The following is a 12151-nucleotide window of genomic DNA, read 5'->3' on the forward strand; positions in this document are numbered from 1 at the left end:
TTGTCCCCTTCCTGTCCCCTCCCACCCTGTGGTGTGTTCCCCCTGCCCTTGGTGGCAGCTGTGGGGCAGCCACATGTCCCTGTGCTGGCACTGGGCAGCTGACACATGGGAGTTTGAGCTTATCTTTTGTTTCATGCAGTAGTTGATACCTTGGGATAGAACCGTATCCCTGACGTTTAGCAAAGATGCAGGTTGATGTTTATGATATTACTCTAAGTCTGTCTTTAAGAATAATACTTAAAAGTTTATTTTATTCTGCAGTTTACTATGTACAGGTGTACAAATTGTCAGTGTTGCTGGGGTGGGGGCTCAGGGGTTGGCGGGGGGTGCGTAGGCGGGGGGCAGCACGCGCCGGGAGTGGGCACGCACCCAGGGATGCTGCAGCACATCCTGCAGGGGCAGGCGCTGGGCCGGGCTGCGGCGCAGCAGGCGTGAGATGAGATCACGGGCACCCTCGGGCACAGTGGCAGGGAAGTGCAGGTCCACCTGGGGGGGGATATGGAAATGGAGGGGGCATAAGGACACCCCCACCCCAGCACTGTCCCTGGGCCACCCCAGCCTTGGGTCTCCCCCCACAGTGAGAGTGGGGGGTGTGGGGTAGCAGCTGTGTATGTGGGGCCCAGATTCTAGGGTCCCCCCCAGCCCTTGGGTTCCCCAGCAGCATGTGGGCCAGGGGCTGCTCCCCAAAGGGAGAAACCCCATAGTGAGGGGGTTCTGGGGGAGTGTGTGCTCCCTAAACGTGGGGGTCTCTGTGGCACGGTCCCCCATGTTAGCACAGCATGCGAGGCTGGGGGGTGCTCTGGGGTCCTTGTGGGTCCCCAAAGGTGCTCCCCAGGGTGGATGGGGGTCCCTAGAACGCAGTCCCCACCTTGGTGATGCGGCGGTAGGTCTCAGCATGGGAGGGGCTCTCGAAGGGGGGGTGCCCGACCAGCAGCTCATAGCAGAGCACTCCCAGGCACCACAGATCCACCTTCTCGTCGTGCTCCCTGCCCTCCACCATCTCAGGGGGAAGGTAATCCAGCGTCCCGCACAGCGTCCTCCGCCTGGGGGGGACACCCCATGAGAACACACCCCCATGTGTACATGGACCCACCAACTCTCCAGAGGTATGTAAATGCAGCTCTGTGTTAGGGGGAGCCCCCCATCGGCATGTTGGGGCCCCCTGGGGCGCTTGGGGGTTGTGGACCCCTTCCCCTACGTTGGTGACACCATCCCCATGGGGTGTCCTCAGCCCCTGCAGTGTCCCTGTCCCCACAGGGTGTCCTGGGGGGACCCCCATAGAACACCCCCAGCCCTGTAGGGCCCCTCCCCAGGCCATACTAGAGGGAGGAGGTGTGCACAGACCACCCCAAGTCAGTGATCTTCAGCTCCTCCAGCCCCATGGGGTGCTCCCCCACACCCATACAGCCCCCCACAGCCCACCCAGGGTCCACCATAGCCTTACCGGAGGGAGGGGGCATGCACAGACCACCCAAAGTCGGCGATCTTCAGCTCCCCCATCAGCCCCAGCAGCAGGTTCTCAGGTTTGATGTCCCGGTGGATCACCTTCTTCCCGTGACAGTACAGCAGTGCATCTGCCATCTCCTCCATCAGCTGGGGGAGCCAAAATGAGGGGGGTCAGGGCACCCCTAAGTGCCTCCTAAATCGCCCTGTGCCATCCCAGGGTCCCCCACATCCTCCCTGGCTGCACAGGGCGTGGATGCCATGGTGGGGCAGATAACAGCTCCGCTATCAGCTGGGGGCTCAGGGCACCCTCACACCCCCCAGGGTCCCCCACTGAACAGAGGGTGGCCACTGTGGGTGGGGCAGCAGCTCCTCTATCAGCTGGGCATGGATCAGGACACCCTAAAACTGACCAGGTGGTCTCCAGGACCACAACACTAGTCCGGGGGGGACCTCAGTGTTTGGGGCTGGTCAGGGGGCCAGACCCCCATGTGTGGGGTGACCCTGGTATCTGGGGAAGTTCCAGGGTGCCCCATTTTGGGGTGACCTGACCGTGGCAGTGCGGGTGGCATCGAAGCGGCCTTGACGCTGCAGCTCCTTGTAGAGCTCCCCCCTGGGCGCATACTCCAGAATGAGGAACACCCGCCGCTCATCGTAGAAGTAGTTGTAGAGGCGCAGTATGTTGGGGTGGCTGAGGGGAACAGGGACACACAGTGAGGCCCCAGGACCCCCCACTACCACCCCAGGGTATCCAGTGCCACCCACCATCACACATGGGATCTCGGTGACCCACCCCCAATGTCATCTAGGAGACCCCTGTCACCTAGAGGACCGCAGTGCCACCCACCATCAACCCAGCGGGGCCCAGGACCCAACCCCCACCATCACCCAGGTGACACTGGGACTCCCCCATTGTCAGTCCAGTTCCATCCACTATCACCCAGGCGGGGGGTCTTCTGGGACCCTCACTATCACACTGAGGTCCCCAAGGTCCTCCCACTGTCACCCAGTGGGTCCCCGAGTGCCACCTCATCAACCCAGGGTCCCACCAGTGCCACCCACCATCACCCAGGAGGTCCTTGGGACCCTACCACCACCACCCCCACCCAGGGTCCCCTGCCTCCCCCCAGACACCCCGTGCTTCCTGACTGGAGGTGTGCCATGATCTCGATCTCTCGCCGCAGCTGGTGCTCCACCCCTTCCTTCTCCACCTGGGACTTGAAGAGGACCTTCAGAGCCACCAAGAATTTCGTAGTCCGCTCCCGTGCCAGATAGACACTACCGAACTTGCCCTTCCCCAGCGGCCGCCCAATCTCAAAATCATCCAGAGTGAAGGTCCGTCTGCAGGATGGGGAGGCAGAGACATATGACAGTGGGGGCACTCCATCATGGGGGAACACCCAGCACCTGCACCCACACATAGTCAACAGCAACCCCGGTGTCACCCGCCAATGCACAGGGGTCACAGGACCATCCCACCATCACTCATAAGGGTCTCTGGGACACCCCCCTCCTGCAGTGTCATACTGGGGTTCCCCAGTGCCACTCAGGGTGTCCTTGGACCCCCCCCATGATCACCCCAGGGTCCTCAGGACACCCCACAGTGCCACTCACCATCACCCAAGGGGGTTCTCTGGGACCTCCCTGTCTTATCATACTTGGATCCCCAGTAGTCCCACTCTGTGCCACCCACCAACACCCCAGGGCCGGCCCCCCTCCCACCTCACCCAGAGGGCTCCAGGATCCACCCCCCAGCTTCCAGGGAGTCTCTGGGTCCCGTCACCCCCACACTGTCATACTGGGGTCTTCAGAAGCTCCCCAAGACACCCACACTAGCACCAGGGAGTAGCTGGAGACCCCCAGTGCCACCCAATGGGTCCCTGGCATCATCCCAGGGTCCCTAGGACTGTCCCCCACATCACCCCAGGGTTCCCAGTGTCCCCTGTCACTCCATGGGTCCCTGCTACCCCCAGACCTCCCCAGTGCCACCCCCTCTCACCTCCCCCCCCTCACTCACTGGGGTGGGAGAGAGGCTGGCAGGGCAGCGGGCTCCAAGGACACCTGCTCAACTCCTGCAGGACAGAGGTGTCAGCTGGGGGAACCCCCGAAGAACATCCCTGGGGGTCCCCCACAACCCCCCATGGGATCTGGGCATCCAGGTGCCTCACTGAACCCAGGTGCTCGGTACTTCCCTCCCAAGGGCCACCCCTCCCCAAGGAACCCAGGCGTCTGGGCCCTCCACCCCCAAGAGATCCCTCCTCCCAAAGGAACCCAGACGTCCCAGCCCCCCCCACCCCTCCCCAAGGAACCCTTCCACCCGCCCCCCTTCCTCCCTCGTGAGACCCCGCTTCCCGCCGCGCACCTGGCAGGGCCCTGGGCTTTCCGGGGAACAGGCCGGCGGCTTTCGGGAGCAGGGCCGGCTCTGCGGCGGGGGGGTCGGAGGCGGGCGAGTCGTTGCGGCGCACTGGCTGGTGGGCCGGAGGGGCCAGCGCCCCGCACTGCCGGCAGGGGAGGGATCACCGGGGGTACACCCCGCCCAGGGGTGGGGGACACTTCCAAAGGAGACCCCAACACCCTCCAGGGACAGGTCATGCCCCCCCGCCCCCCAAAAGGGCCCGGGGTGGACCCCGAGTTCCCCCAGGGACGGGGACCACCCCCCAGGGATTTGTGGGGGCACCAGAGAGGGCAGGAGCCACCCTGAGAGTGCCTCCGGACATGGGGGCCCGGGGGCACCCCGAGACCCCCCCAGTCCCAGGGACGGGGTACCTCCAGAACGGGCGGGGTACCTCCAGAACGGGCGGGGCACCTCGAGACGCTCCCTCCCCGCCCCCCGCGAAGGGGACACCTTGGGAACGGGGAGGGGGCATCACCTTGGCCAGGCGGGACGAGTTCGGGTTCACGTTCTCCTTCTGCGCCATCCTGGGGACGGAGGGCACAGCGTCACCACGAGACCCCGCAGTACCCCCGGGAGCGCCCGCCGGGCCGCGCGTCCTCACCCGCCACCCCAGCCCGCGGGCTCTGCCCTGCGCGCCGCCGCCGGGTTTCAAATCTGCCACTCTCCCTCCCATTGGCTGGCACCTGCCGCGCGCCGCTCGTCCATTTGTCTCTGGTGGGAATAGTCCCGCCCTCACCCACCTGCCCCCCCTCTGCCGCGCTTATGCCGTTTTTCATTGGTCGGCTCTGCTGCCCGCCTGGCTGGTGGGGGCGGGAGCTCAGCGCTGGTTGGCTGCCGGGCGCTGTGGTGGTTAGAGCGCATGCGGCGGGGCAGTGGCCAATCAGCGCGGGCGGGGCGCGGGAAGCACGGGGGCGGGGCAGTTGAGAGGAAAGACATAAAGTGGTTTCTGGGGGCTCGGTGGCGAAAACGGGTGGTGGTGCAACCAGACTTGCTGAGCAAAGCCTACGTGTGAGTTACAGCGTGCTGTAAAGGGGAGCAGCGGGATTGGCACCTCAGGGCTGTGCTTGTAGCGTCCGAGGGAAACTGAGGCAGCGCGGTGACGGGAGGCTCCAGGAGGGGCGGGTTCGGACAGGCCGCAGCAGTTAAATAAGCCATAGCTTTTGAGACGAATGATGCACCTCTTTTGTGGCTCACAGATTTGCCAAGCATCTAGTAAAAATTCTCTTCAAGCCTTTCTTTTCTTGGTTATTTTTTCTTTAAGTGGGCTATGTAATTTTATTTTAATCACTGCCTGGGTAGAGAGACATTCTACAGGAGTACTCGTATTAATTTACCGGAGGTCTTGATTGCCTTAAAAGTTACTGCCCTTCTCAGCTTTGCTTCCGAGGTTTCACAGGGCAGTAAAACACCCGTGCTGGGGCAGGCTGAGTTTCCTTTGTGCTAAAACAGACGAGTATTCCCATCAGTTTCCGTGTTAAGCTACTGAGTCAACCTATAATGTGTTCGATAAATGAGTGTTTAATTTCCCCTGCAAAACATGTCTGTGTCCTTTCTACACTTTTTCCTTCCCCCCCCCCCTAAAAGACATGTCACTTGTTAACATCCCAGCACTGAGCATGGTGCAGTGTGGCTAAAGCAGTAACATAGTACAAATGTTGAAGAACAATAGCTCTATGTACTCTTTTTTTAAATCTGGCTATTTAAGGATGAATCCTATTTTCGATATTGCCTTGTTATGAATTCTAGAGACCGTGGTTATCTTTCTCTTCCTCTTTTACTGATAAAATTATGCTTTGGTTACTAATAGGTCACAATTAGGTGTTGATTCAGGAGGCTATTGAATGTGCCCAAGGACAGCTGTAAATAAAGTGAAACTGATGGTTTCTAAAGTACTGTGATACTGATTGAATCTCCAGTTTTCAGTAAGTTGTTCTGAGTAGCGTTTGGGAAATGTATAACAGGAAAGCCTAATTGCAGGAATTTAAAACTGACTAAAGGATTTTAATTTAAAAAAAAGGAGCATGGAAATAATTTCATGGATGCTACAAAGGTAAAAAATATCGCAAGGTTTGCAGAAACTGTTTCCAACTCTAATAGGAAAAATTGGTAAAGTAACTTACTCTTTGGTTTAAAGGCAGTATTCCGGAACTAGAAATTGAGATGAAGCTTTGCGTGGGTGGGAGATTAGCTTGGTTACTTATTCTGGCTTGTTGCAGCTTCGTTTGAAACCTGTATTTAAATCATGTCTTTCAGCCAGACAATCTTAAGATAAACTGTAAGACTAGCTTTTCTTTGGGGTCAGGAAAATACTACTGGATTACTTTATATTTTTTTCTGAATTAAATCTATTCTAAACATATTGCCTACTATTGAGGCATATCAAGGATAAGATGGTCATTAGGGGCAGTCAACATGGCTTCACCAAGGGGAAGTCGTGCTTGACCAACCTCACAGCCTTTTATGAAGACATAACAAGGTGGATTGATGAAGGCAGAGCGGTGGATGTGGTCTACCTTGACTTCAGTAAAGCATTTGACAGTCTCCCGCAGCATCCTCCCTGCTGGACGATCGGGTAGTGAGGTGGACCGTGAACTGGCTGAAGGAAAGAAGCCAGAGAGTCGTGGTCAATGGGGCGGAGTCTGGTTGGAGGCCTGTATCTAGTGGAGTGCCTCAGGGGTCAGTACTGGGGCCAGTGCTATTCAATATATTCATCAATGACTTGGATGAGGGAATCGAGTGTACTCTCAGCAAGTTTGCTGATGACACCAAGCTGGGAGGAGTGGCTGACACGCCAGAGGCTGTGCTGCCATCCAGAGACCTGGACAGGCTGGAGAGTTGGGCAGGGAAAAATTTAGTGAAATATAACAAGGGAAAATGTAGAGTCTTGCATCTGGGCAGGAACAACCCCAGGTTCCAGTATAGGTTGGGGAATGACCTATTAGAGAGCAGCGTAGGGGAAAGGGAGCTGGGGGTCCTGGGGACAGCAGGGTGACCATGAGCCAGCACTGGGCCCTTGTGGCCAGGAAGGGCAATGGGACCTGGGTGGGGATTAGAAGGGGGTGGTCAGTAGGTCAGAGAGGTTCTCCTGCCCCTCTGCTCTGCCCTGGTGAGACCTCATCTGGAATATTGTGTCCAGTTCTGGGCCCCTCAGCTCCAGCAGGACAGGGAACTGCTGGAGAGAGTCTAGCGCAGCCACGAAGATGCTGGAGGGAGTGGAGCATCTCCCGTGTGAGGAAAGGCTGAGGTGCTGGGGCTCTTTAGTTTGGAGGAGACTGAGGGGTGGCCTCATTAGTGTTTATAAATATATAAAGGGTGAGTGTCAGGAGGATGGAGCAAGGCTCTTCTTGGTGAAAACCAATGGTAAGACAAGGGGTAAGGGGTTCAAACTGGAACACAAGAGGTTCCACTTAAATTTGAGAAGAAACTTCTCAGTGAGGATAACAGAACACTGGAACAGGCTGCCCAGGGAGGTTGTGGAGTCTCCTTCTCTGCAGACACTCAAACCCGCCTGGACACCTTCCTGTGTAACCTCATCTGGGTGTTCCTGCTCCGGTGGGGGGATTGGACTGGATGAGCTTTCGAGGTCCCTTCCAATCCCTGACATTCTGTGATTCTGTGATGTTTAGATGCTTCACTCCTGTCCCTTTCAGTCAATACAGGAGCCAAATAACATGCTTGCGATTTATAAATATTATTTTTATGTTCATGGCTTTTGCATGTTACACATCCCAGAGTCTCAACTGCTGTAGTTCATACAATATACAGTAAACAGGGAGGTGTACCCGTTTTCAGTCTGTGAGCACCTTGTGCCTCGTATTGTACCCATTGGAGCCTTAGGAACTGGTGAACAGGGAAGGCTCCATCACAGAGCACCTGGGAGAATTACTGGATATTCCTTCAGATTCACGTTCCTTACAAACCGCTCTTTCCTCCTCGGTATCTATAGAGAATTTCTCCTTTGAAGTCTTTTAGGAGCTGAAGACGGATACAATCTTTGCCTTGAAAATCACTCTGTAATGTTTTTAACCAGGAGATAGTTGTGATTAACTAAACTGAGGTTTCTCTTCCTTCAGTGTACCGATGTATTTTCTTAACTAGTTTGTAAACAAAAATTGCTGAAGGATATAAAAGCTCTCCTCCCTCCTGGTGACTATTAACATGTTTCAAAGAAGGTTTTTTTTCATCAGATGTTGTCTTGTATATCAATCTGTACATTAACACATGCATTACAAACATCAAAACAGGATAAATACGTGTAGCTTACTACTGGATCTTGGTTGAGACCAGAAACAGCAGTAACCACTGTGAGCCTGAGGTCACTGAACCTCAGCTTTTTTTATAGTAAGCATATTGTAACCGTTTGATTGTAAGTTACATTTGCCTGCTGTACTTGAATAGGATATTTCTGCCAATGCGTTTGAGGTTTCTGCTTGCCTGTGTTTACGCTGGTGTGCCAGCATCATAGGGACTTAAAACTTTTTCACCTCTCAGTGTCTTCTCGCATGCTGACTTACCTGCTTAGTAAATGACTTGTCTAATGCCAGTTAAAGAAATCAGGTACAGGCTCCAGCAGGATTGTGATAAATGCAGAAAAATCTCTTTAATGACATATCCAGAAAGCTGAATGTTTATTGCTCGCAGCTTTCATTGCAGAGATCTGTAATATGAATGAAAGATCAGGTATATGACTAAAGCTGGCTGGATGTCTTCGTGTATACATAGGACCGTGTACACCAGACTTTTAACTGCGCTGTTTTCGATCTTAACTAGCTGCAATATAGCAGAGCATATTATTCATGCAACAGACATGTTAGTTCAAGTGCTAATTCAGTTGCTTTTATTAAATGCTAGATTGACCCATTCAGTATGTTCCACTCCCACTCTCCATAAAAGTTTTCATTGCAGAATGTTTCCCCAGCTGTCACGTCCCGGCCAGAGGTGGGGCGGGGGGGAGGTGACTCAGATTCCTCCGTCCCCTTAGTTAGAAAAGAGTATACCGGATATTCAAGGACCATAAACAAAAAAAACCCAACACCTCTTTATTTTGCAGCTTGGCCCAATTAGCAGACGATTCCGCGGCGGCAGGAAGATTCACGCTACTTAAGCGAAGTTGGTGAACAGTTTAACAGCAAAAGGATTTACACAAAAGAGTGTTGTGGCTGTAAGCCTTATGTTGTACTGCTCATAGGGGGAGAGGCAAAGAAATAGGGATATAGGAAAGGAAAAGAGAAGAAAGAGAACGAAAGGCAGAAAGGCACGACCCCCTCCTGTGTCAGCCCGCGGTCTTTGTCTGCGGCTCCTCAGCTTGTGTTGGGATGTAAATCACGATTCACCTTCTGGGTGCCTCATCTGCTGCTACTGGACACAGTGTCTGAGACGGGATTCTTTTCGGTCTGACAATGACTCACCGCTGCGGGATGAACTGTTGTTGCCATAATGTTTGAGACATAATTCTCTTGAGTCTCTGGCACAGGCAGCAGATGGTGCTTGTCTGAAAAGCCCTCAGTTTCAATCACTACAAGCGTGCGTGGTTTGTTCAACATGAACATTCTCTCATCCTAAGGAGGACTGTCAACTGACGATCTTGTTGAGATGTATTACTTGAAAAATCGTGTCATCGGTGAAATCAAGTACTTCCTCTTGTGAAATCTGTGTATATAAGCAAATTAAAGGTATCTGGACAAAACAAAACAATATCCTTAAAAGACCCTCTTGTCTCAGTCATTCTGGCCGGGGTCCGAGTGGCTGGAACGTGAGGGTGGGCAAGCTCAGGGCAGAGAGCAGCAGCAAAACACCACAAGTCACTCCATCCTTTCTTCTCAGGGCAGTACCACACTATGATCATCTTTGCAGTATTCAAAATCCCTGTGATTTAACAGGACAAATTCTTCTATCATCTAACAGTTTCCCACATAGGATATCTTGTCAGTCAGGAACAAGATGGATTTAAGGAGGGGATTGCAAATGTAAAGCGTTACCTGCAGTGTGTGGAAAGAAGATCACTCAGAGTCATGAACTGGTTGAAATCTGAGAGTCCTCAGTCTATGGTTGGTATTCTGTCTGCTAATTAGATACTGACGCTAAGTGCTTGAGCAAACTTTCCTTTCCATAGTTAGGCCCACCTGGGAGTTGGTTGAATGCACGAACTGTCTTTCAAGAACACATGAATTTATCTGATTCTCCGCTGGATTTTTTTTTTTCCCAATGGTTTTATGCCACCAGATTTGTTGCATTAATATCTTTCTTACATAATTTCCCAAAGACCCACCTCTAAAGCCTTTTGTCATGTTACTTACCTGACACATTCAATGCCTGTAAATCTCAGTAACAGTGCATCTTTGTACAACACAAACATGTATGTGTGTATATGCACATTATGTAATTTGGGTCAAATCTTTATTTGTTGTATGTAGGTATGATAACACAACTTGCAGAAAAGTACAACCTACCAATGAAAACAAGTTTCAGCTCTGCTCATGGATTTTTTTATCCAGATGAGTGTTGATTGTTCAGCATTACCCAACACCAGCTTCCTTCAGAATTCACAAAGGTATCGATACTAGATATGTTTTTTCATAATGTTTGTATACTTAATGTATAATACATTAATAAAGTGCACATTATACAGTAATTTAAGCAACAAAATAATTTCAGTGAAGATATCTAGGAGTAAATGAAGGTATAACTGATATATTATAGCTGCCCTATTTGTAGTTAGTATGGTCAGAAATGTGCAATTACATGCAATTATGTTGTGTGTAGATGTGAAGTTATATACCTTGCTGATAACTGCATTCTCTTGTATGTTTTTTTCATAAAAATTGATATGGGAGAAATGAAACCAGGTGGTGTTTTTTCCACTTCCCCCCTCCTGTATTGTTGCCAGTTTGCTTTTTAGAAACTGTTTCTGATAATATGGCAAGTTCTTATTGTTGGTTTGAATTCCTTGTAGATCACTAAAATGAAAAACACATATAGCTTCACTTCATCAGATTTAATAAAAATGAATGAAACATGTCAGGAGTCCCTGAGAGAAATATATCACATGACCTACTTGTAAGACCATTTAAAACTATTTGTTATTTGCTAACTACATTTATTTTGTCCAATTAACAGCTAATTGCACATTTTCTTAAAGCTATCTTTCTGTTAAGTTATGGCTACTTACAGAAATAATCCAAAGCGACACTGATCCAGTGTCCTTCCTGAGTCAAAAAACCCTTACAAAGTGTGTATTGTATTAAACATGACTACAAATATATAGGCATTTATTAATAAGGGTGGACTTCATATTTACTAAATTTTTATAGGTGAATTGTCTACACAAAATGACACAATGCATTAATTTTGTAATGCAGAATTGTTACTTTTAATCCATTCCTTGCATTTACAGTAGAACTATTTCTGTATTTTGTCCTTGCTGTGTGTCAGCTTGCTCTGCTGTCTTTTTCAGAAGACTCACTAAGTGTAATGTTGCATGTCAATTTTATGGAAATTCTTTCTAGAAACTATGTGGGGTTTTTATTAATGTGAAGGCCTAGGGGAATTAGAGTTGCATTTGACATATTAATAAGACACACTTGATTCCATAGCTCTACTTTTAGTTCATTCTCTTGTGAAGCTTGCTTATGAGCTGTTGGCATTTGAGCTATGTGTCCTGTGTCTGATAGCAGAATTTGACCTGAGGTTATGATATAAGATTTGAATTTGCTTCAAATAAATGTATACATTTGCTTGCATCTGGCAGAGATGATTGCATTTTATGAGTAACCTCCTATCCTGATGTATGGAGTATGAACATTATTAGCTTGCTTTATTTCTCCAAGTTTTGTAAAGTGACAGTATGTACTGTGCAACAACAAAATCAGTGTCTCCTTTCAGAATAGTGTGTAAACTAATGAACAAGATCTGTGAGCACGTTCATTGTCTCTACAAGCTCTGACACTGTCGGTGCTGGATTTGCTGCTCTCGTTTGCCCATGCCTGCACTCTGTCTGATTACGGTAAGTTTCTTCTTTGATTATATGATTATGGCCAGATAAAGACCCTCCTGTTGCAGAATATCCAGGATGTTTGGTCTGGTTCCCCAATTGCTAAGCCCGCATGACTTCTTTTTTGGGTCTCCGTAGGCTTTAGGTGAGTGTCTCTGGTCTATCATTGCTGGTTTTGTGCTGATCTTCTTTCTGTCTCAACTCATTGAAATTACATCCTGCCATTTAGCTGCTCTAAGTCTTCACAGCCAGTCTTTTCAAGATAGCCAGTTTAAGCATATTCTATTCAAAAGCAAGAAGTCTTTGAACACTCTGAGTTTACA

The 12151-nt window shown here is 50.8% G+C and overlaps 1 protein-coding gene and 1 long non-coding RNA gene across 2 annotated transcripts; one reads left to right on the forward strand and one right to left on the reverse strand.

Annotated features, from left to right (window-relative positions):
• Nucleotides 1–309: 309 nt before the first annotated feature.
• Nucleotides 310–4393, reverse strand: LOC135993043 (aurora kinase C-like). Its single transcript, XM_065642628.1, has 8 exons — nucleotides 4314–4393; nucleotides 3806–3941; nucleotides 3461–3515; nucleotides 2593–2784; nucleotides 1996–2134; nucleotides 1445–1593; nucleotides 869–1043; nucleotides 310–486 (listed from the first exon to the last, which is right to left on the reverse strand). The coding sequence occupies exons 1-8, from the start codon at nucleotides 4359–4361 to the stop codon at nucleotides 310–312; spliced, it is 1071 nt and encodes a 356-aa protein (XP_065498700.1). The 5' UTR covers nucleotides 4362–4393.
• A 371-nt stretch (nucleotides 4394–4764) lies between these two features.
• LOC135993118 (uncharacterized) lies at nucleotides 4765–11153 on the forward strand. The gene is made up of 3 exons (XR_010606822.1): nucleotides 4765–4846; nucleotides 8889–10388; nucleotides 10791–11153. It is a non-coding gene; the product is annotated as an uncharacterized LOC135993118 (long non-coding RNA).
• Nucleotides 11154–12151: the final 998 nt, after the last annotated feature.

Source organism: Caloenas nicobarica, chromosome 11, assembly GCF_036013445.1.
Source record: "Caloenas nicobarica isolate bCalNic1 chromosome 11, bCalNic1.hap1, whole genome shotgun sequence".
Taxonomy (NCBI): Eukaryota; Metazoa; Chordata; class Aves; order Columbiformes; family Columbidae; genus Caloenas; species Caloenas nicobarica.